The 24665-nt window shown below is 38.8% G+C and overlaps 2 protein-coding genes across 5 annotated transcripts in view; one reads left to right on the forward strand and one right to left on the reverse strand.

Annotated features, from left to right (window-relative positions):
- The window catches only part of prickle1b (prickle homolog 1b), a 24151-nt gene extending 17918 nt beyond the window's left edge, over window positions 1-6233 (forward strand). For both annotated transcript variants that reach the window (XM_067428542.1, XM_067428540.1), the window contains exons 3-8: window positions 1252-1365; window positions 1893-2027; window positions 2951-3154; window positions 3227-3413; window positions 3727-4572; window positions 4670-6233. In XM_067428542.1, the coding sequence (XP_067284643.1) occupies window positions 1252-1365; window positions 1893-2027; window positions 2951-3154; window positions 3227-3413; window positions 3727-4572; window positions 4670-5604 (2421 nt within the window). In that variant the 3' untranslated portion in view covers window positions 5605-6233. The remainder of the gene's footprint in view (window positions 1-1251; window positions 1366-1892; window positions 2028-2950; window positions 3155-3226; window positions 3414-3726; window positions 4573-4669) is intronic.
- Window positions 6234-6890: 657 nt separating this feature from the next.
- Window positions 6891-24624, reverse strand: pphln1 (periphilin 1). 3 transcript variants are annotated; one of them, XM_067428544.1, is made up of 11 exons: window positions 24459-24624; window positions 23825-23873; window positions 23512-23579; window positions 23185-23412; window positions 22020-22084; window positions 19190-19324; window positions 18925-19100; window positions 17170-17205; window positions 15782-15858; window positions 13869-14000; window positions 6891-7231 (listed from the first exon to the last, which is right to left on the reverse strand). In XM_067428544.1, coding segments are annotated over exons 2-11 (1113 nt in total). In that variant the 5' UTR covers window positions 23826-23873; window positions 24459-24624; the 3' UTR covers window positions 6891-7036. The 3 variants fall into 3 exon arrangements, with proteins under 3 accessions (XP_067284645.1, XP_067284644.1, XP_067284646.1); XM_067428543.1 differs by having other exon boundaries at window positions 22020-22087; XM_067428545.1 differs by having other exon boundaries at window positions 22020-22087; window positions 23203-23412; window positions 24459-24623.
- Window positions 24625-24665: the final 41 nt, after the last annotated feature.

Below are 24665 nucleotides of genomic sequence, written 5' to 3' on the forward strand. Positions count from 1 at the left end.
AGTCGCCAAACATTTTTAAAGGGCAGAACAACTAGTTTAAAAAAAGAAAATCTGATGCGAGACCTAGAGTAGAAATTAGGGATAGAAAATATTTTCATGTTGAAAAGACAAGCATAAAAAAAAGAAAAAAAAGGAAGAAATACCATGTCGTGGAACAAGAATTAGTGGTAATTGATATGAATCCTCCCTGCGGTGCACAAACTGTTGCAGACATTTAATTTCCCCACAGAGAGGAGTCTCTCATTGGCAAAGTGAAATCATTAATGGCCAAATGCTTAAACTAACTGCAACGGCCTGGCATTACAATTAATAGTATTGTTAAAAAAAAAAAAAGTTTTAAACAGTTTTCTTGAAATTCCAAGTTAACCATTGAATTAGAGCAAGTTACAATATAGAACCTTATTGGAAAGGGCTACCATTTGAAAAACATTACCAGTCAAAGGTGGTGCTCTTCAGTGTGTTGGCTTAAACTACCTGAATTGTACTTGTGTGGTTCAAGCACTAGTCCCAACAAAACAGCCATTTAGATAACCTACTTCCTTGCCCTTCTGTATGCAGTAAGCAAACAGAACTGAGCCTGTGTCTAGGGGCTAGCTGGCACTTTCCTGACACAAGGCAATACACAAACACATGCAGAACCAACGAGGGCGGAGGTAGGACTAGAGTGAAAGAAGGTCTGGAGCGAAATTGAATGTGTTTTTCTAACACCCACCTTCTCCTCGTTTTTCAAAACGTGAAGTGGGAGGCCTGACATCCTCATGAAAGCTCTCCCCCCAGTTATGTGAAAGGCACTGCAGCGAGCTTTAAAAAAAAACTGTAACTTGAAAGCAAAAACATTCCTGAGCTTTACAGAGAATTTAGGGCAATTTGTATGACAGCACTCCAAATCAAATCCCACTCATATCCCATATACACCCAACCCCACTGTTACAAAAATAACAATCTGCCTTCATCTAGATAGGAACACTTAAACACAAGGAGCATTCCAGCATACATCTATCTTTGTGTCTTTAATGTCATACTCCTATAAATATTCTTCAGGGTCGCCACTGACAGACACCACTGTTTAAACGCTTTGTCCCAGTCAATGATATACCCACTTCCCCCTTGTTGGAGGAGACAATCGGGAGAAGCCTGTATGACAGGTTGAATGATGTAGCACCAATTGAGGCTGGTGTCTCATTTCAGCTTTCAGCTGTTGAAAGCACACCCTAATCCTCTCACTCTCTGTTTGCCTTCTTTCCCCATCAGGTTCAGATCTACTTTTCGTGCCTGCCAGAGGAGAAGGTGCCATATGTCAACAGTCCTGGAGAAAAACACAGGATCAGACAACTACTCTATCAGCTGCCACCACATGACAATGAAGTACGTGGAAAAAAGTGAACAATGAAAGTGACAGAGATGCTGCTGCTAGAATACACAGTGGTTTTACTAGAGATACTTTATGATCTTGCAGATAAAACATTCATACGAGTCCCTCTTGAGTTTGCATATAAAGATGTTTTAGTGGTATCACAGAGGGACATCTTTCTCCTTTACACTAGCAGCAATAAAATGTGATTTTTATGGTGCTTGCTGTAAGACCAGAACTGTGTACTTTAGCGAATTCCTGGCATGACTGTGGGTTACAGATCTAAAAGGCTCTTCACATGTGGCATCATTGTTTACCCCCCTCCCCCTGCAGGGCCAAACGGAGCTAATTATTTGTCTTTTGTATGAGTTACACAAGTCTGCTCTAAACTCTGAGGTCGATTTGTGTGCTTTTCAACTTAAAAAAAGTGGGAAAAAGAAACTCACAACTTTGGCTTCAAGCCTTTGATAAAACTTGCTGCAGCTATTCATCTGTTCTTCATTTGGGAAAATAAACATTTTTTACCTTTGCTTCAACACAGATCCGATACTGCCAGTCCCTCAGTGATGAGGAGAGACGAGAACTCCACATGTTCAGCATTCAGAGGAAGAAAGAGGCACTCGGGAGGGGAACCCCAAAACTGCTTCCAAGAGCCCTGCAGCACATTTGTGAGCATGTATGTATAAGTGTTCCTGCTCTTTTCCCCCCCCGAAATCTAGAAATCCTAGTAAAATCTAACTTGCAAATATCAAGTTGAAGGTTGAGCACAAAAAGAGGCCACATTCAAACTCTTAAAGGTCATTTTGTTAATTTCTTTCAAGTATACTTATTTGATCAACTGCTACACTTGAAAGAAGATCTGCACCTATTAATTCTGGTCATATCAAATTTACTAACGTCTTACGGTCATGAAAATGAAGTTTCTGCTTCATGCTACATTCCCTTGGAAGCAATGTTGACTTGTCATGGCAAATCAGACAACTTGGAATCATGCAAATGGTCCAATTATGGCTTAAAGACAACCAAAGCACAGAGAAAATTCATGGAAAAGATTAAGTATTACAACACAATCTTTGGCCAAAGACCATCTCCTTTAGGGGCTGGAGTTAGCACATAAGAGCCAGTACAGATGGTTGTTTCCTGTTGAGAAGACTATAAACACAAACCAAAAAAGTCTAGCATCATAATACCTCCGAAAAACAGATGTATCCCTTCACCACAAATTGCCACACACGACATTGCAGAGCAGTGCTAATCTTGGGTCTCTGGTTTCCGTTGCAGCAAAAATCTGCGGGACACTCAACACCCCTATTTCCAAGGCCAACGGCCATGGAGTAATAATGGGAAGCAGCTGTGAAATGAATACTTTGGCAAAAGTACTTATAAAAAGACTCATGATCATGCATTTGGCTATGCTCAGTTGGTCTTTAGAAGACCATTTCAACAGAGATGGGGGTCAATTTTAATTAAAACTTAATGTCTTTGTTCCAAAGGAAATTGAAGAGTAAACTCCAATACAATGTAAGATGACTGTTTGACCAAAGCAGCCATATACCAGCCCTTGATTCTCATGATTCTCAATGTTACTTTGAATTACAGTGCAAAGAGAACATCAAGGGGGGAGAGATGGCAGTGTTTGCTTCACGAGCTGGACCCAGCCCGTGCTGGCACTCAGCATGCTTTACTTGCTCCACCTGTCATGAACTTCTGGTAGACCTCATTTATTTCTACCACAATGGAAAAATCTACTGCGGTAGACATCATGCAGAGCTTCTGAAGCCACGGTGTTCAGCTTGTGATGAGGTAAGGATATAAATCCTTTCCTAAAGAACCAATGCACAAAGAAGAAATTTCTAATTTTGTTTCTGTTCATAGATAATCTTTGCTGACGAGTGTACTGAAGCGGAGGGTCGTCACTGGCACATGAAACATTTCTCTTGCTTCGAGTGCGAGACAATTTTAGGAGGACAGAGGTACATCATGAAGGACGGCCGACCTTTCTGTTGTGGATGCTTCGAGTCACTGTATGCAGAATACTGCGAGGCCTGTGGGGAGAATATTGGTGAGTTACCTCTGTAAGAACTGAACTTGTATGGCAGGGATGTCCATTCCTGCTCCTGGAGTTTAGCTCCAATCCAGTCCAACATACCTGCTAGAACAGGGGTTTTCAAAATTTGGGTCCTGGAATGAAAGCTTGGGAACCCCTGTGCTAGAAAGTATTGAGTAATTCTGAAGACCTTGATTAGCTGGTTTAAGTTTGTTTAGTTAGAGTTGAAGCAGGAAGATGGCCCTCCAGGTTTAGGATTGGGCACATCTGTTGTATGTATATCTGGTTGAAAAAGTACAGCATTTCTCACTTGTTGATTTACTTTCAGGTGTTGACCATGCTCAAATGACATATGAGGGAGTACACTGGCATGCAACTGACAAATGCTTTTGTTGTGCTCAATGCAAAATCTCCTTGCTGGGCTGTCCCTTCCTTCCAAAAGAGGGCCGGATCTACTGCTCTAAGGACTGTAGCCTGGGTGAGGATGTCCATGCTTCCGACTCTTCAGATTCAGCCTTTCAGTCCGCCAGATCACGGGAATCTAGGCGTAGCATACGAATGGGCAAAAGTAGTCGCCCAGCAGAGCAGTGCCAGCAGACAAAACTGTATTCTGCAACAGATTGCAGGACCTCTAGTTTCTGTGGTAACAACACAGAGACTATGTGTCATCAGTTGGAGAGAATCAACTTTGCAGAGGACAACTACTGGAGAGAGCGTGATGAGCAGGAAGCCCCTGAGGATTGTGTGGAAGATTGGGCTGAACATGAGGACTATATGACTCAGCTGCTCCTGAAATTTGGAGACCGTGGTGTCATCCATATGGAGGACACCAGGCCAGCTGAGCCATGGATGACGAAAGACTCTGAGACCAACCGGAACAAGCCAGAGATGAAGATCAGCAGCCACAATTTGTCAAGTAGGAAGCACCAAACCGATATGTATTGGGCCCAGTCTCAGGATGGGCTTGGAGACTCTGCCTATGGTAGTCACCCTGGCCCAGCTAGTGCTAGAAAGATTCAAGAGCTGGAGATGGATCAGGGAGCAGTGCCTGGATTCTGGTCTGAGCCTAGGCAATGGTATGAAGATTCACTGGAGTGCATTACAAGTGAACTCCGGAAGGCAGAACACAACATTGGCGATTCTATGGATTCTCTAGCTCTCTCAAATATTACAGGTAGGAACACCTTCAAACAGTTGATCTCAGAGTCATGTATTTCTTGTTCCTTCTTAAATTAATTTTAATTACTCATAATATGTATTTTATTTATCAGGAGCTTCAGTGGATGGAGAGAGCAAAGACAGACAGACCATCTACTCTCTCCAAAACATGAAAGAGCAGGAGAGAGAGATAGAAGAGTGTGATAACATTAGTAACATGGGCACACTTAACTCCTCAATGCTCCACAGAAGTACTAATTCATTGAGGAGTTTAAACTCTGAGCTGGACAACGGAGAGACACTGGAGCAAATAAAGAGAGAAGACGAGGAAGAAGAGGACAGAATTCCACCTTATTTTGGAGAGGAACTATCCTCTCCACTGCATCTTCCAGTGCTGAGAAGGACCAAGTCTCAATCTCAGACCCAATCTAGACCTCAGCAAGTGAAGTTCTCTGATGATGTTATGGATAAAGGATATTATGGTGGACTAGGTTTGAGGCAACCACCAATGAGCGAGAGGACTCGCAGACGGACCCATCACATGGAGGAGGAAACCCAGAGTCGTCCTGCTAACAGACATCACCACAAACGCAGACAGGGCCGGAAAACACGTTCAGAAAATGCCTTGCACCTGCCTTCCAAAAATCGGGGTAAATTGCATGTTGTGCCTCAGGTAATTGGCTCAAGCATACCAGAACCCAGGAACGGTATTCTTCTAAATCACTCGGCACACAGTCAGCACCCTTATCATCAAACCACATCAGACTTTGCTCAGCAGGGTATGGTCCGAAAGGACCACTTCCAAGACTTTTGCGATGATGACGATGATGATGAAGATGACTGGTGTTCAACATGCTCCTCTTCATCTTCAGAGTCTGAGGAGGAAGGATTCTTTCTTGGCCAGCCAATTCCTAAGCCCAGATCCCAAAGCTTTCATTATTATACAGAGGACTATCCGACTCGTGTGACCGCTTTATCACCACCTTTCGGATCACGGACCAAACTGAAAAAGAAAGGTCATAAGGGGAAAAACTGCATAATTTCTTAGACTTAAGACTCTGATAGCATGCCTCTGTTGCAGCTGGAATATAAACATGACTGATCCTAAAGAAGCTGGAAAACAAAACTTTTTTGTTTTTGTTTTAATTTGTCTTTAAAAGTGCAGTGTGTCAGTTGCTGTTGTATGAACAATGAAAGCAACATGTAATATTTCCTTGTACATTGTATAGCAAAAGCATTATTCCCAAAAGCAAAATTACTGAGTAGCATGTAGACTAACTGAATAATTATTTAATAGTGCAAGCAATGTATATTTGTTAAATTAAGATCGGAATACTGATATTTTTATATCCAAATATGTTTAAATGATTAATTACAATTCCTGGCCTCAGAATTTTTTAATGATTATTAATGAACAAAATTGAGGTTTGCCATTTTATTGACCATTTTATTTTGCAAATGCAAAATTTATATGCACTATTCATGTTTAATGGTCTTGTTACATTACTCTGCAGGTGTAATAACTGCACCCTTAAACATTTCTCTGTCCACAATTTGCTTATGCGCTTAAACAGTGTTGGGGTAATCTTCCCTGTACTATGTACATTTCACCACAGGTAACCATACTATCCCTTTTTAACATTAAGATGTCAATAAAATAATTCAAGAGAGATTTAATACATTCCCTTGCAACTTTTCATTTATTCAATGACTGCTAGAGAAAACAAAAAATATATTTGATTACTAAACATAGCAACTTTATTTAATTGCAAACATGAAATCACAAAGGGTTTACTAAATCAAAAGGAAAAACATGCATTATAGTAAGTTCAAGAAACTTTAATACTATACAAAGGAAAAATTACACAAAAACCTGTGTTGGGCTTTTATAATATAATGGTAGTGGATGGAAAATGTGATTTAAAAAAAAAAAATGAAAATGCATTATTGTATGCTGCACAGCTTAACCGAACTACAAATAGCAGCAATTAACTCCATATAGTTAACTCCAAATCCATATAGATTTCTTACCATAATTAATTCATCAACTTTTGACATGGGTCAGAAAGAATTTAATGATTTAATTCAATTTATACATACTTGATCAGGCCAACCAGCATTATCTAGTAAATTTCCTCAATGGGTTAATAAACCTCTATATCTTCTGCAATAAACAAGGAACAGAGCAAACCCTCTTCTGGCATTACATTTCCTTGTGTTTGCAATCTATTTTCTTTTTTTATTACTCCTTAATGTTTAAAGGTTACAAAGAGATCATACAACCTAGCATCAACTAGTATCAATGGATAAATGGGACTGCATAAATGAAAAATATAAAGAGCTCCGGGAAGATTTATTTTGGGTGGACACTGAGTACACAATGTACAATGGCCTTTACATAAGTCATAAAAACAATGAAGGATTCTTGTGTAGGTTCAGATATAAACAACAAAACTGCTGGTCACGTAAAATAGGCCACCTTAGACAGCAGGTTCAGGTTGTCGTACCACCTCATCAAGTTCAGCAATGAAGTGTTGCAAGTCCTCAAGGCATCGCTCACGGATCTCAATCAGGTTCTCTTTTAGTGGGCTCTGCAGGTGCTTCTCTAAGCTGGGTTCCTTGGCCACCAGCATCTTCACCACCATGCCAAACGTCTCACAGTCCTGACGATAGACCTATACAACACACAGCCCAATGTTTAAAATTATAATGCAGTCAAATGAATAGAAGAAATTAAGAAAATGTATGTATTGCAAGCATGTAAAACTGCTTTAAAGGGGTGCTTAAAAATGAAGATTGTGCATACAAATGTCATTGGGAAAACCCAAATCACCACATTACAATACATTATATACATTTCCATTTGGCTTTCTAATCAACACAGAAACGCATGGTTTAACGTGCACCAACAACAATTTATAGATATTATGAATTGTATAATATATTGGCCTAGTTAAACAAATATTCAGATATGTACTTACCCTGTTGATATTTTCATTGGCAAAAGTAAAATTAAAATTGACTAATTAAAGTTGCATTTAAAAAAACAATGACAGCATTAATATAATAAGAAACAATATATTGTGCTTGTATTTTACTTGGCAAATGCATTACGTTGACAAATAAGAGTATGGTCTCAAGACCCATCTAACTTTTACTGTTCACAAAAGACATGAGAATGGAGAGCATTTTTTAGTGTATTTGGGAGAACGTTCTGTCTTTCTGATCTGCCATCCAGACGATAGAACAAAGTCCCAAACCAAAACTCTCAGAGCTCAGTTATGTTTACTGTGGTTGGATAATCAAACACTTCTGGACATCAAAGTAATGTGTTCAGACCCAGGGGAGTCTGCATAACCTCTGCAATTACCTTCACTTACACACAGCCCTTAGGACATGTAACTTATATATAGCTGAAGATCATATCTTGAAATTTCATATCATACTCTACAATATACAGATAAAATCAGATTGTCATAAATGTATGATGGTACAGAGCAACACAATGCACCCAACTAATGTGAAAACTCAAAGAAACTGATGGTTAAAAATCTCAACATAGTTTCTGTCATGGCCCCAACATTACATAACTAGACATTATCAACTAGAAGTACTTAAAATATAACAGGAACCAAAAACGACATTTCATATTCTCAGTGATTCCCACTAACTGTCCCCACAATATCTAGGTATGGAAAGAAATGTACCCATTCTGCCCACCCAACTAATTGAGCTGACTAATCATTTTTGCAGTGAGCTCCTCATTAGTTTTCACATAAGGGCTCTTTCCCATAGCTGAGTCAGGTTCTAGTAAAATGAGGTCACCTGGTTCCAGGAATCACAGAGGCCCACACACAAAGCCCACAAAGGTTGTGTGTGAGAACTCCCTCTAATAGTCATTAAGTCAAATAGGTTCAATGAGAAAACTCTAATAGTCAATTAAAACATTCCAGAATAGAATGGATAAATGAGGTAGAAAGGAAGCTCTCTGTAGCCTAAGGCTATGCATTAAGAGAGACTGGAGTTACAGAGTCAATCTGTGTGACTGTTTAAACTACATTAACGCTTAACAGGGTTTTTAGCCTACAATTTTAGCCTTAGCCTACAATGCAAGAAGCACCGCTCACAAAGGAGTCACTTTCAAACCAAGAAGCATTCTGTTGTTAATTGTGGTGAATTTGTGTATAAAAATTTGAATGAGAAATGTGAACGTGTGGTGAACTTTTCGCTGTTACATAACATTTGCAAACAGGCAAACTCCTTTTAAAATGACTGGAATTCACCAGCAAAATTTCTGCAAGGAATGGTAAATATGACCAACACCAACACCCACTGAGTGGTACGGTACAATACAGTATGGTACACAATTATTCCCATTTTTGTGAATGGTACCAAAATACCAAACCATACATTAACATACTACTTTTTTGGGACACGTCTGTTGGGGTACCTAGCACAGTAGTCCGGTACTAAAGAGTGGAGCTAGACTCACTTCAGGATTGGTTGACATAGAATCACCACTTGCGCATGTTATATACAACACAAAATGTGCCATTTTTAATGTACAGTTGAAACACAATACCATTGCAACGCAGTATTTTTTTGGTCTTGTGACAAACAGCCACATGCCAAGAAGCAAGAAAAAGATCTGCTGTATGTCCTCCATTGCTGTTTACAGTGTCGCTTTCTTCTTCACACGAAAATGACAATGACATCGATCGCTACTTTCCGCCATATACCACACCTATCAAGTAAGGGTACTGTTGGTAGTGGAAACAAGCCGGATTAGGGTTTACAGTCCCGAAACGTACAGTACTGTACTGAACCGCTTGGTGGAAATGAGCCAGAACAGCACACTTCTCCTCCACAAGCCACACGATTTGAGGTGCCATTTATGCCTGCATCACAAATTGTGCAGGACAAGTTTAATTCTTGGGGGTTACGAGTTTATTTAAAGCTGTAATCAAATATGATTAGCAAATGGAAACACAAGACAGAGTCATTACAAGACTACAGTGAATAACTTAACTGATAACTACACTTGTGGCATAGAATTCAATTCACAATGTCATCTGAGTTCAGTAGAATAGACTTCTAGGCCCAGAATAAACCACCACTAAACTCAATAAGCAAGGATGTTAGCAGAGTTTAACAGAAAGTTCAGAATGTTAAACTCGAATGACCACTTATTTTAAAGTGAACGCTACTTCTGCTGCTTTAGAACAATTCAAATACACATTTTAATAGCATCAGTTGAGATTCATGAATCAAAGTTTAAGGGGAAATATCTGAACAACTATTGCTGTGTTCTATTAAGAGTTGTTTCATAACCTTGCACATACAAAGCCACTATAGCCACGCTGAGATTAAATTATTCAAAACAATGCCAAGAATGCTGGGAAGCGATTTCTTAGACTTAGAGCATGCTCTACTTCCATACACTTCCCGTGAACCCCACCTCTGTTACCCAATCAAACAGGAAGGCTGAACGGGACCTCACGAGCTTGCGTGTGTGTGTTCCTGTTCAGCCTTTCATGTGTCATTTTTGTACTGTGGGAGGCTGATTTCTGATTCTGGGTAAAGATAGCAGAGAATTATTCAGGAAGGGTGGGAGAGACAAGAAGGAAAAAAAGCAGGGAAATATCTATACACTAATAAGTTTCAGAGAGGTTCATTGAAAGTTCAGTTATAGATTGGGTTTACTAAAGTTGGTTTATATTATATAAAAGTATTACATTTTGGTGCATGTATGCCCAGCATTATGGACTAAATATATGGAAGCTATAGCTAACATCAGTTAAATGCAGTGAAAGTCTCCAATGGAATCGTTTGTGAATTGAATTCGAATAGAGATGCCCTCAAATCTAGAAGACATGGACTAAAACTACAAAGCACATTTACAATCCCAAATAATAATTTAAAGATGCATATTCAAATTGATAAAAGCAAAAAGACGTTTACTCTATTGTCTGCAATGAACAGAATCATATAAAACATAAGTATAGAACAAAAAACAAAAATGGGCCTTTAGAGGTAACTGTGTATCAGTCTATTATTTTATTTGATCTGACATTTTCAGATCAGACACATCAAATGCGATTAAAGAACGAAGGAATCAAACATCCCTGATGGACCTCAAAAGCTTTGCTTGAGACCCAGATTAAGCCTCACCGTGGACTGCAGAACTATCACAACAAAGATGCCCTACTTACAGTACTTTAGCGGTAAGGAATTCAGTCTTGTTAAAATCACACGGGCTCATCTGTAAAATAAACATCTTGCTGGTCAAAACAAAACATTCGAGAGTCAACTAGATTCCTCTTTGAGCAGGACTTGAACTGAACTTGTTTGAAGAATATGTTCACTGCGATGATGCAAATAAACAAAAAGACCATAAATCCTGAGGGGAAAAAACAACAACTAAAGAATAGATGTTCCATAATTATATATACACATACATACACACACACACACACACACACACACACACACACACACACACGTATGTATGTATGTATGTATGTATGTATGTATGTATGTATGTATGTATGTATGTATGTATGTATGTATGTGTATATATATATATATGAAATGCATGTGCAAAAACTGGGACAGGCATTGTTATAATCTGGTTGTAGGCAGGTAAACAACACACAGCAACATTACATCACTGCTCGTTCCTCAAGTCTAAGAGTCAGTTTGCGAAAGGCTCCAGTTTGAATGGATGCAAACCATTCTGGTGGAAAAGGGGCATCAGTGAGTTGAACCCAAGAACTAGATCAGTCTCATTCTCAACAGTTTAAACTTAGAACTATTCATTATTGAATCAGAGATCTGACTTGTCAAATAAACTCACATGATAGAGTCAAGGAGAGCTTGGCTGTCTGAAAATGTCCTGTTTTTCCACACAAAGCCATTTCAGAAGACATGAAATCTAGAGCATAAGTCAAACCACTTTCATGATGCATTTGAACTATACTATTGCATGGAATACATTGACTTGCACATTATTCAAGATATCCCACAGACCTTTTATATGTATATTGTTTAATTGTAAATAAAAAGCATGCTGTAGACCATGGCATTTAAATGTTTGTAAAAAAAACAAAAAAAAAAACAGGTGAAGTGAACAGAGTATGGCTAGACCAGACTGTAGGAGATGCTAAACATCTGGTGGACACTTAAACAGAAACACACACACATTTTGCGAAATAACAGGCTTTGGCCTGAAAGGCATCCTCACAGTGGCCCTCATTTATCAATCTTGCGTAGAAACGGGTGTATATGTTGGCGTAAGATTATGCTTACACTCCTCTCACCGCCTGATTTATGAAACTGTGCGCACCTCTGCAATTCAGGTGTACGCAATACCTGCCCTTGATAAATGCGGCGGCTGAAAACGATCGTCATTAGAATAACACGCCCCTATATATTCAAGTCTCCGCCTCCCGCACGCCCTCATTTTACGCCATGGACAAACAGAAGACGGCAAAGAAACGAAACTTCTCCGACGTGGAGATCGGGCGCGCTCAATCATCTCTTTAGTCCACTAGTCAGGGCACTGATTAGGACATAAGTCAACGGGCTGACTCCCTGATCAGTGCTCTGACTACTGAACTATGATTGAGACGCGCCCATCGAGACCATCACCAGGGAAGTGGAAAAAAACCCGAAATTGTTTTATTTGGGAGTTTAAAGAGTGGGATTAAAGGCGCTCACAAAAACAAAATATGGATCCAAATTACGAGTAGCTACTGTTAGTGTGGGGGTTGAGAAGCGCACTCCAGCAGTTTAAATAGCTGTTTGGATGATAAATTACCATCACAATGCATTATTTTACAGCACGTTTTGAAACAATTAGCATTTAATTTCGTATCACGGCACATGTATTGGGGTGTACAATAGTGATGATGTGATGTGGAGTACTACCATTCATTCACATTAATAATTACATGACAATTTGTAAGATTCTTCTTCTTATTATTATGATTATTATTCTTAATGACGCTTGTTATTTAGAAGAAGAATGCCGTTTTTATTGATTTTATTATTATTTAAAAGAAGAAGGTCATTTTTATTATTTTGTCAGTCTGAATTATTTTAGTCCCAGTCCGTGCGCAGCTGCTGGGCCAGGCGCGGGCCTAAAACGTCAGATAAAGCGCACAGGCTCGCGACTGGAGGAATACATATGCCTACAGATCAAACGCTTTGGTAAAGTCACACAAATTAAACATTGACGTTCATGTTGCACAAAAATAAACACTAAATGTTGTTGTTGTGGTTTTTTACAGTGGGTCATAATATAGCATATCTTTGTCAGTGCGTTTTGTGGTGTTAGGAATTGTTTATCTGCGCATTTTCACTCTAACTCAAACGTGCGTACACCACCTCCTGAGCTGGCGTAGGATTTGAGCGTGCCGTACGCCAACGTCCATATTGATAAATCTCAAAGTCACCGTGGGTTTGGGTGTACGCAAGGTGTACGCTGGAAATTTGGTGTACGCACTTTTGATAAATGAGGGCCAGTGTCACTAAAGTATGTGTGTTCAGGGCAAATCAAAACACACTTCAACATCAATAGAAGTGTAGGGGAAAAAATGAACAAATTACAGAAATGTAGATGTGTCAGTCATTAACGCAGAAAAAGATGCTTAAGTGATCGTTTAAGAATATAAAAAGCTATTCAAACACAAAACTGATTTTGACTGATTCAAAGGGCTTCCTGTGAATTAAGAGGAAAACTTCCCCATGCATACAAAAGTCAGATGTGTTTTCTACATGTAAATAACCCAATAAAGCTCAAGGTTGGGTCAAAAGCAGACAGTTAAAATCTTGCAGCGTCAGCACATATTGAGCTAAAGGCTGTTGCTCAATAGGAGGGCAGGCTCACCGCTCCTGGGGATACCATCTCTCATTTAATAGGACCAATAAAGAGAAAGAGGAGAGCAGGAACTTTTATGATCATTTTGAAGCTGAGTCAGTGAGTGTTTTACCCTTGTATCTTCTTAGTAGATGAAGTGACCAAAAAGGAGGGGAGAAAAGAAAACGCATGCAAACACATTTTAAATGTAAACTTAATAGCTTATGTAACTTCTATTTAATGAATCTCTCACTGCATTAAAGCCTTAATTCACCTAAAATTGTGAATAGCTGAACCTTTTCTTTAACTATGGCAGTCGTATTTATAATATAAAGCATCCAAAAAAGGAGGCTTTAAAATAAATATGTGGCATTGTATAAAAAAACAACAAATATTTTTCAACAGTTTTAGATACTTTCAGACCTACGGAAATAAGTTAGCATTTCTCAAACCTTCTCAATTTCCCGAGCCTTGGCCGCAATAGCTTGAGCTCGTCGCTCCTGAAAGTCGTCCATGACAGATGAAGCTTCATCCACAGTGGCCTGAACTTCATCTGTAGGCCCTTCCACTGATGGCATGTCCTCCTGCAGTACACACAACCATGCGTTGTTAAAGGCTAGAATAATCCAGAAACATGCTCACCCTAAAACATCTCAGAAATGCAGTATCTACATTCAGGAAAGTAAGAAAGAAAGATGCTTTTTCCTCAGACAGAAAACAAGCAAAGCAGAACATCACTGTGACAGAATGGAAACCAGTCAATGCTAGTATTGTACCAATTAACCAAACTTAAACCAATAACAATAATTTGTTCTAATTGTGATGAATATAAATCTGAGACAAGAACACCGAAGGCATTACTAATAAATATGAGCCCACCACAGCGAAATACATGCATCTGTTCTTTGTTCTTCAAATAATGAATCCCCAAAACAAGTGTGTTTGTTGAACTTAAGAGACCGCCTATCAGGCCCAGTTTACACTGGCAAATTCTTTTCATCTAAGGCACAAGGTTATGGCTTATGCCCCATGAACAGAGCTATGGAAGAAGATCAAAGGCTCAAGGACTGAGACGCGTCCACTAACTAGAAACAACTTTCATCTCCACATGGTTCAGAGGTGAATTGAAGTGATCAAACAAAAGAAACACAAAGGTTTTTTATAGATGTTCAGATGTATTCTACTAATATATATATATACACACACACACACACACACACACACACACACACACACACACACACACACACACACACAAACATACATTTTTTATTTAATAAAACCTTTTGCCCACATTTTGGGTGACACTGCTGTTATATTAGTTATAATATATAGTTATTACAGATAAAATGTACAAAATTTTTATGTTCGATAACTATAAAAAAAAGTATGCTTCTTAAAAGTTGCAGTCTATAACTTTTGGCACTCTAGCAGTTAATATACAGAACTGCATGAGTCTTAACATTGTAGCCGGAGCTACTTCTCTCTATGTCTATGACGAGTCACACAGGTACTGTGCTATTCCGCAGTGGTGCCACCCCGAACCAGTCTAAAATAGTCACTAATTATAGGTGTACCATAGTGATTCAGGACAAGACAAAAACACGGTTTGGAAAATGGGTTCAATGTGTACTCACTCATTATATACAACCTGTAAATTTTGAACTTTCAAAAAGTTCAAAAAGCAGTTCTTCCCATTTCTTGAGAATCAGAAAAATAACTATGGCATTACAGATAAAAATCAAATGAGATTCAAATTAAATTTAAATAAAAATTTAAATTTGCACAAAAATTTGTATCTTTATCATGATTGTTCCCAGATTAAACACAAACAAAAAGTTAAAAAAAATAAGGAGAGTACATGAGAGAAAAAGTGAAACAAATTTATTTTAGGCTCTCAGTGCTCCCTAGAGTATGTCCAGAGTGCTCTGAGCCTCCGATAAGATCTTGCGATAAAGGCGAGAGTTGAGCTAATGGATTTCACCCTCTTTTTTTAGCCTTGCTGCAGCCTGGGTGGCCTCATGATGTCCACAAACTCTCCTTTAGCGACCCGCCATGTTTTGTGTCAGAACCGTGCTTACAGTCTGAATAAACATGACACGGACCACTTGCTTTTCATGCGCCAAACAGGACCCTCTAAAACCCATCATATGAGGAGAGAGAGAGAAAAGCGCAAGCAAATAGCTTTTCAAAATGATGGAAAAAAATCTCCAGTTACTGGTGGAAATTCAAAGAAGATTTGTGTTTTTTTTTTGCCATCAGCTGAAATGACTGGCATGTTACACTTATTATTTTTTTAGTAGATGAAAGGGAGTGTTCTGGTAAGCACATCTGTTTGGGAGCTGTGTGTGTGTTTGCAACTCACCTTAGTGACTGATACGGAGCTATGGGGCGAACCGTCTCGTGATGCACTCACGGAGGGGCCGGGGGGCCTTTCCCTGTCTGCAGAAGATGAAAGACTGGGATCAGAATGTAAGAAACAAAGCATCTGTTGTAGGACGTAAGCCAACAATGCAGCTATAGTTTGGACTTGGATCAACATCCCACAGAAAGTCACGGAAAATGGCCTTGCTTGACTCATTTGGTGCTGTAAACGTTTTCGCATGCTGGAACGGATCCTGCTCACTTTCCGAATATCCAGCTGCCATGCAGAACCAGGTGGTTCCCTCACTGTTGAATGATCAGGGCTCTTCCCTGCAGGCAAACCACAGCCAGGTGCCTGCAGTGTCACCCCATGACCCTCTCCGTGTGAGCTGTGGGCTCAACACCTACGAATTCTTTTGGAAAGAAATAGAGTGGTCGCCAAATTGATTTGGAGTGGAGAGAAGTCTACGACCAGCAGTTATGTTTAGAATTTAACAGATTTAAGATTCAAATCGAAACCTCTTTGCAATGTATGCATGTATGTACATGGCATGCCATCAAACATCTGCCAAAGAAAAATAAAAAGGGAATGGATGAAAGCTAGAAAAGAAGGAAAGGTTCAGCAATCAGACACTCGAACACACGCCTGTGGACTTTTTATGATCCTGGCCAAAGGAAGCGAGAGGAAAGCAGACAAACAAAACGAGGCTCTACGATGGTGCGATTAGCAACGCTTTCTCTCAAGTTACTGTGACTGCAGGGTGACCTTTAACTTATAAAGCAAAGCGAAACAAAATCTCCTTGTGTGTGAGCCATAAGCTTCCTTTATCAGGATTCAAGAGCAGTATGATTTTATGAAACCAACGCTCAACCTTTAAATGGTAGGGTAGCTTTGCTAGCATGCCTCTCGTCAATTTGCATTAATTTATTTATTTGGCAAGTACCATGTAATATGTGGAAAAATGTCTGCCAGTCATTATCGCACAATAAACCTCCTCAGTATGATACAAAACCACACGGTTGTGTTTACTTATACCCAGTGTCCATCTGTACCTTTATATAATAACATTTTTCTCCCTAAGGACCGTTAAGCTGTTACATTTAGTGCCAAGTCATAATGTAGTTTTAGATTATCATTTTCCAATATTTTGTGATGTTTTGCCTTAGACACCCTTTTTGCATGTGAAATAAGCAACAGAGTTTTATAATGTAATTCCTCATGGTTTGACCCATTTAAAAGGAGCTGAGAGTCCTACTCTTTTTTTGTGACTAACAGGTGATGGTGCTGCATTCTGCAGGCTCAAATTTTAGGTGGGACTTTTGATGTATAATAAATGACTGAATTATCCATACACCACCTCCCTCCCTTAAGAGCATGGTTTTACTCACCTGGTCCTTTGCCTGGCACAAATGGCTCCTCATATCCTGAAACAGAGGAAAACATTTTGGTACATCATCAATAATAGAGCAAAAAGCAGCACTGTGATTTTTAGTGAACAACCATTCAGGTGTTTTGATGCATTTTTTTAATCAGCAATAGAGGTTAGATCATACAATGTCATGCAAGCCTGCTCCATCTTTTTAGATCAACATAATCTAGTGACTCTTGCTTGGAGTACGGCAACCAAAACATGTGCATCCAATATTAGCTGCTCAAAGCGTCTCTCTGGAGCTTATTACTGAAGATCTCATTATAGTAACAGTGAACAGGGAAACAAACACAGATGGGAGTTTTTATTAGGACAGCTTTGAGTGACATCATCTGTGATCGGAGGTCTGCGGTGGACGCTTGGGTACAGTCATGTCCAAGACTGTCTAATTTCAAACATGACGACTCAAATCAAACCTGTCTGGGAATCATTTAGGAAGTGTATCTAGTTTGTGAGGAAAAAAGCAACCAGGCAGTCTTTTCACTCTGCAGCTGGGCTTATTAAAATGTGCTTGCGTGCAAATTAGTCAAGAAAGCCTTTAAATCAATCAACTGGCTTCAAAAAGTTCAAATACTACAGTGCAAGCTGTGCACTGACCCTGATCATCTACAGTCTGTGTGTGTGGGAGATCCCACCAAAGAGATTTCTCCAATGAAATGGTAAAAGGCTTGGAATGCTGCCTATACCTGCTATGTGAACATCACTGCCATTAATCTGTTTAATTATAATGATTTTTGAAGGATCTTGTGACACTGAAGACTGGATTAACAGCTTCTAAAAAATTCCGCTTTGCCAGGAAAATATAGAAATAGTTTTATTAAAGGGTTAGTTCACACAGGAAATGTATGTCATTAATGACTCACCCTAATGTCGTTCCACACCCTTAAGACCTCCGTTCATCTTAAGAAACACAGTTTAAGATATTTTATATTTAGTTCAACAGTGTATCTAAGTGTATTCACACTATACTGTCCATGTCCAGAAAGGGAATAAAAACATCATCAAAGTAGTCCATATGTGACATCAGTTAGTTCATTAGAATCTCTTGAAGTATCGAAAGTACATTTTGGTCCAAAAATAGCAAAAACTACGACTTTATTCAGCACTGTCTTCTCTTCCTCAAATAAAGATTCAAACGGTCATGAATCAGCGTATTGATTCATGATTCAGATAGCCAATGTCACGTGATTTCAGCAGTTTGAAACGTGAATCATGAATCAATCCGCTGATTCATGACCGTTTGAATCTTTATTTGAGGTTTGAAAACAAACCTGGAAGAGAAGACAATGCTGAATAAAGTCGTAGTTTTTGTTATTTTTGGACCAAAATGTATTTTCGATGCTTCAAGAGATTCAAATTAACTAACTGATGCCACATATGGACTACTTTGATGATGTTTCTATTCCCTTTCTGGACATGGACAGTTTAGTGTGCATACACTTTTATACGCTTTATATAAATATAAAATAACTTAAACTGTGTTCTGAAGATGAACGGAGGTCGTACGGGTGTGGAACGACATTAAGGTGAGTCATTAATGACATACATTTCCTGTGTGAACTAACCCTTTAAATTGTAGTACTATTTTACAATATTGTTTGATAAATGAGTACTGTAGGTTTGAACAATTAAATGCAGCCTTGGCAATTTCAGTCAAAATCAAAGAAACACTAAGAAATGACTAATCGAGTATTTGACTGAAGATGATTCATACTTTTCCCCTGCTGGGGCAGGACAGGATGCACTTTGCCCCGATCTGGGGAGTAGCTGCGGCTGCTTATGCTGGACCCCGACCGACTGTGAGGGGAAGGGGGGACGTCCCGCCGGGCTGGAGAGCGTTCACGTACTGGCGGGAAGGGTGCCTTTCGTCTCAAGCTGTCCCGGTCCTCCCTGTCACAGAGCACAAACACAAGTTTTAAATATCTGTTTACTAGTAGAACAGTTCACTAGTATTTTACATAACATGTCTGAACACAAACCCTCGGTCCAGGTTCATTATGGCCTGCATGAGGGTGTCGTCTCCTGCATCAGGGGCTATTGCAGGCAGAGACCTGGGCTGGGGATAAGAGCCCTGGACTCGAGCGTTCGGGGGAGGACCTGCACGATTACTCGGTCTGAACCGGGAAAGGAAAAATAAAAGACAATCACATTTTGGATTTAGAAATAGCATAAGATATTCTAATTAAACAGTTAAATAGATACTAAACCAAAACAGAAAAAAAGATGTGTGGTTTAAGTAGATGTCAGCTGTCCTCTGACAGGTTAAGAAGGGGGTTAAAGGGGGACAGTCTGTTAATCTTAGACGCTTGTTTATATGAACCATGCCCTATAGGGTCAGACACTGAGTATACAGGGATGAAGGGTCAAAGGAGAGGAGATGAGGTGTTTCCACTGGCCTCGGGACTGGGATGGTCAATTAAGACGTCTACATGCTTAATATTTTTATTCTATATGTATAGTGTTTTTAACATGTACAATGTCATGTCCAACACATTACATACTTTCTTCTGTGGGACACAAATTTTAAGATATTTTGAAGAATGTTTAAATTGTTTTTGTTCATATTAGTCAATGGAGTCCAAAACAACACTTGAACTCACTTTCATTCTACAGACAAAAAAATTATTTTAACATTTTTCATTTTAGGGTGAACTATCCCTTTATGTGTTGAATGACTTCTAAGGGTCGCTGAATATTCAGAAAAAAAGGGTCAATTAAGTTATGCAGGACACCCCTGGTCCTAATACAGAGGAGATTCTCTTAAACTAGTCTCTGCCTCATTTAAGACTTAACTTATGTGTAAGGACCATGCCAGAGGCTCCACATCCTGCTTGTAAATTGCAACTGAATATAAACTGCACAAAGAGGAGGGCAAAATGAGGCTTGTAAAAAGTTGCAGCGCTGCCTAACAGAGCAGCACCGCAGCTCTGTCGAGTTCACCCGCAACCAAGACATTCATTAACACACATCTGTTCTAGAGGCAGTAAAACCCCCTTCAGTTTACTCTGCTCCCCCCCGACTCTGTTTCTCTGCCAGGGTCCTCCGGTCGCGCAAGGGCCGATTACGTGCCACTTATATGGCCTGCCGCGCAGGAGAGCGGGAGGACGTAAAAGAATCACAGGCACCTGGTCCGAGTGACCCTGGCCTGAACTCCAGCCAGGTTCCTCTCTCACAAACGCACACGACAATGTGTCCGCACACAGTGACCTCGCAAAACTTTAATGACCCTCACATCTGTTTGAAGTGCAGGTGACCCTGTCTGCCCTGGACTAACAGAGCAAATTACCACATGTCTGTCTTTAATGCCAATATGAAGCCAGGATATTACCCCAAGCCGAAAAAAGGTTAACCTCTTACTCCAAACCGCAAGCCATCACAATAGATTAAAGCACTGAAAAGGTCAAAGCAAGTACTTTAAAGCATGTCTGAATTAGCAGGAAAATGCTTTATATGATCACATGAACATTTCTTTAAAACTGAATCTTTAAAAACGTATGATTTTAATATGCCTTACTGACTAATTACAAAAGCGCCACCAAGTGGTAAGGCTGGGTTTTGTCCATATAGTTCTTGTCAAATCTTTTGCATTACTTTTTTATTTATTTATTATAAATAAATAAATTAATATAGACAAAATTAAATATATGTGCGCAGGCATGTATTCATTTGATGTATATTTATATATAAAATATACAAAAATGTAATTAAATTTACAAAACAGAATTTATATTTACACATATTTATACATATATAACATTTGATAATTGTCAGCATGCTCAAAGTTTAGCCTATTATAGATAGGCCTAAAGATATTTGAACGCTATGCCAGTTTATTCTGTTTCTACTTTAAGAATAATACTGCATTCTTGTATAGACTCTTCTGGTGACATAATTTGACCAATTAAGAAAACAATGATGTCACCATTTAAATGTTATTTTAGCTGGGGTGTAACAACACAAGGTTCATTTGGCTGCCCTCCATCCCAGCTGTGAACTGTTGCGATTAAGTACTGGAAAAGGGCAGATTAAGAGATACGGAAAACCACTGTGATGCTCACTGTGTTCCTTCAAGTTGGCAGAGAGAGTGACTGTCTGCGGGAATTTCCATGGGAGCTGAACCACAAAAACCAAACAGAGAATGTAGGACAACTCAGAGTTTGATTTATGCTTCGTATTAAGAAACTTCACTTTGAGTGAGAGAAGAAGGGAAGCCAAGAAACAAAGTATAAAAACAAGGCATTAAAGCTGGAGGGAAAACAGCTTGTTTTCAAGAGGAACTGTACTGCCATCTGCTGGGGAAATGACGAGCTTCAATGAAAATGCTTACCCTCGACCCTGTTTACACCCCATATTAAGGGTGTACTCACACTAGGCACGGTTGCCTTGTACCTTGCCTGAACGCAATTAATGAGAATCGCATATAATGAGAATGTACAACAATTTTCCAAACCGTGTTTTTGTTTTTCCCTGAATAATTATGTTACACATAAGTGTTCATATTGGGACTATATCAGGCTAAACTGTTAGCGGCAGAGCACAGTCTCTGCATGACTCGCCATAGACATAAACAGAGAGAAGTAGCTCCAGCTAGAATGTTCTTCCGCAAGACGCATGCATTTGTTTATTAACCGCTAGAGCGCAAAATGTTACGGACTGCAGTTTTAACTTTAAACTCTACTCTGAATATGTGGCAAGAGAGAGCATTTCCTCTATTTTAAAAGATTAAAAAGTTTAGTTTATCCAGACTAAGCCCATTAAAACTGTAGGAATACATATTTTTCTTTGTGGCAAGCTGAGCTTGTGAAATACCTAAAGTCCATTTGGCGACCACCATGAGGTTCCTCTCTTGGCCCTCTGTAGTACGGGAAGTCATCCTGCTGAAGTGCAAAACAATGATATGATGAAAATACAAGACACCCAATTACAATTGTTAAAGGAGAAGTTCACTTCAATAATGAAAATTAGCCCATGGTTTTTCTCACCCTCAAGCCATCCTAGTTGTATATGACTTTCTTCTATCTGATGAACACAAAAGTTATATTAATAAATATCCTGATGCTTCTAAACTTTATAATGGCAGTGACAGGGTCCATTGAGTTTGAAGCTCAAAAAAGTGCATCCATCCATCATAAACTTACTCCACAAGGTTCATAAAGGCCTTCAGAAGAGAATCTGTGGAGTTTTGTAAAAAAAAAAAAAAAAAATCCATATTTAAAACTTCATAAATTAAAATATCTAGCTTCCTCCAGTCCGCCTTCCGTATTCGACTTAGAAGGAAAGTGTAACTGGTGCAACATATGATGCCAGACGTAGCGCAAGCATTTTGAACTGCGAGAGGCGTTACACTTTCCTTGTAAGTTGAATACGGAAGGAGGTCTGGAGAAAGCTAGATATTTTACTTTATAAAGTTTTAAATATGGATGTTTGTCTTACAAAACTCCAGCAATTTGCTTCAGAAGGCTTTTATTAACTCCCAGAGCTGTGTGGAATAAGTTTATGATGGATGGATGCCCTTTTTTGAGCTTCAAACTCAATGGACCCTGTCACTGCCATTATAAAGCTTAGAAGCATCAGGATATTTATTAATAAAACTCTGATTGTCTGATTATCATTAGAAATAAGAAAGGCATATACAACTAGGATGGCTTGAGGGTGAGTAACTCATGGGCTAAATTTAATTTTAAAGTGAACTACTCCTTTAAGTGTTTTCCATATATGACCTTTTAATATTCCATACATTTTTCCTTTTATTGAACTGATTGATAACACTCAGTTATCTCATGACAATCTAATAGCAATAATAATAAAAATAATAATAACAATAAGTAAAAAATAAACAGCCAATAAATAATATAGCTTTATTAATAACAACACAAAAATCTCAGAGGCAGACAGTTTTAAACACTAACCGTACTGATAAAGAAAGTAACAAACGAGGCAATAAAAAAAAAAATAAATAAAAAACATATCTGACCTTTGATGCTTTGCTTACCCTTCGCCCAGGTGGTCCTCCCCTGTGATCATTTGGAAATGAGTGATGGCTGTCTCCATGGTAACCTCTCTGATCGTCTCCATGGTAGTTGCGAGGGGCACCATTTGGGTAAAACCGAGGGCCATCGTATTCAAAACCACGGCCGTAGTCCTCATCCGGACGCCCAAAGGGAGGTCTCCTATCTCCTTGACCTCCTCTTGGAAATGGACCCTGGAACATCAAACAATCTCAAGCAAAGCTGTTTGTTTCACAGCATGAACCAAATGTCTGATCAAGGCCAAATCATTTATGACAAATAAGTATATTTACCGCTCTATCTGGAGGAAACCGGTCCTCATATATATCTCTAATAACAGTTCGATCTCTCCTAAAAGCCACTGAGATACAAAAACAGACACAGAGAACATATTAATAGTATAGGACAACTGTAACAATATGGAACTTACACATGAGTGATCTAAAAATATTTTATCATCAAAGTAAAATTAAATTAAGCAATAGAACAAGCCTATATGCAACAAGAAAACCAATAACTTTAAAGATGGCATAATATTGACAAAAACATTTTATATTAATTCATGTAATCATATTGAATATTATATAACATATTCCTCTAACTTACTTTTATTTTCTGAATGGAAAATCGTCGTCTTCAGTTGTATGACTGTTATCTAGTATTAACAAATGAGACAAAAATAGGGTTATTCCATAGTGGGCAGATAATTATTTATAGGCCATAATAACCATACAAATTATTCTTACTGATAAAAATATATATAGTTTGCCCAAAAGGGAAAAAGGGGGAAATGGTAAAGCCTGGATGGCGTTACGCAAGACGCGCAACCTCTTTTTTTCATGAATGTATTTACAATGCAGCAGGACCCCGAGTTTCTTGATGTTTTGCTATATCATGTTTTATTATACAATCATTTGCTTTCAATATTGTTATTGACCGATAAGTGAAAATGTTCATTGCAATCGAAACCTATATTTTGTATTAACGTTACAGAAGGCAAGCGCTCCTCTAAGCCTCCAATAACGTTAGTTCCGTTAAATTTGTTTGGTGTGTGGTACACTACAATTCACATTCAACGAGGAATCAACTCTAATTTATATTAATTTGTGTTTTTACCCATTTGTATGCATCTCAAACAAACAAATTCTTATTTATAATAAACTCACTTAAATCAGACACTGTAATACCGTTTTTCACCAGTACATACACATGCGTAACCCCTAAACAACCGTTTACATACCGTTCACGTGCTTTGCTTGACATATCTCCTCTCAGTTTACCATTGTTTTATCTTTCGTAAGCAAAATAACTTTTATGAAATAATAATTTTGAGACAAAACGTGGCGAAACAATCAGCCCGTTCCCAAACAAAACTCCACAGCCACAATCAAAAACACGTTTCCGGGGCCAGACCAAATTTCTTTTCAAAATAATGACTGACAATTTT

Source organism: Pseudorasbora parva, chromosome 20 (assembly GCF_024679245.1).
Source record: "Pseudorasbora parva isolate DD20220531a chromosome 20, ASM2467924v1, whole genome shotgun sequence".
Lineage (NCBI taxonomy): Eukaryota > Metazoa > Chordata > Actinopteri > Cypriniformes > Gobionidae > Pseudorasbora > Pseudorasbora parva.

What these genes read in the sequence shown, in the direction of transcription:
- pphln1 (XM_067428543.1), bottom strand. An exon ending in ATAATGAACCTGGACCGAGG is followed by an intron (nt 19,101 to 19,189) that starts GTTTGTGTTCAG and finishes GCTCTGTGACAG; the next exon opens with GGAGGACCGGGACAGCTTGA. An exon ending in CCTGCCCCAGCAGGGGAAAA is followed by an intron (nt 17,206 to 18,924) that starts GTATGAATCATC and finishes CCTCTGTTTCAG; the next exon opens with GATATGAGGAGCCATTTGTG.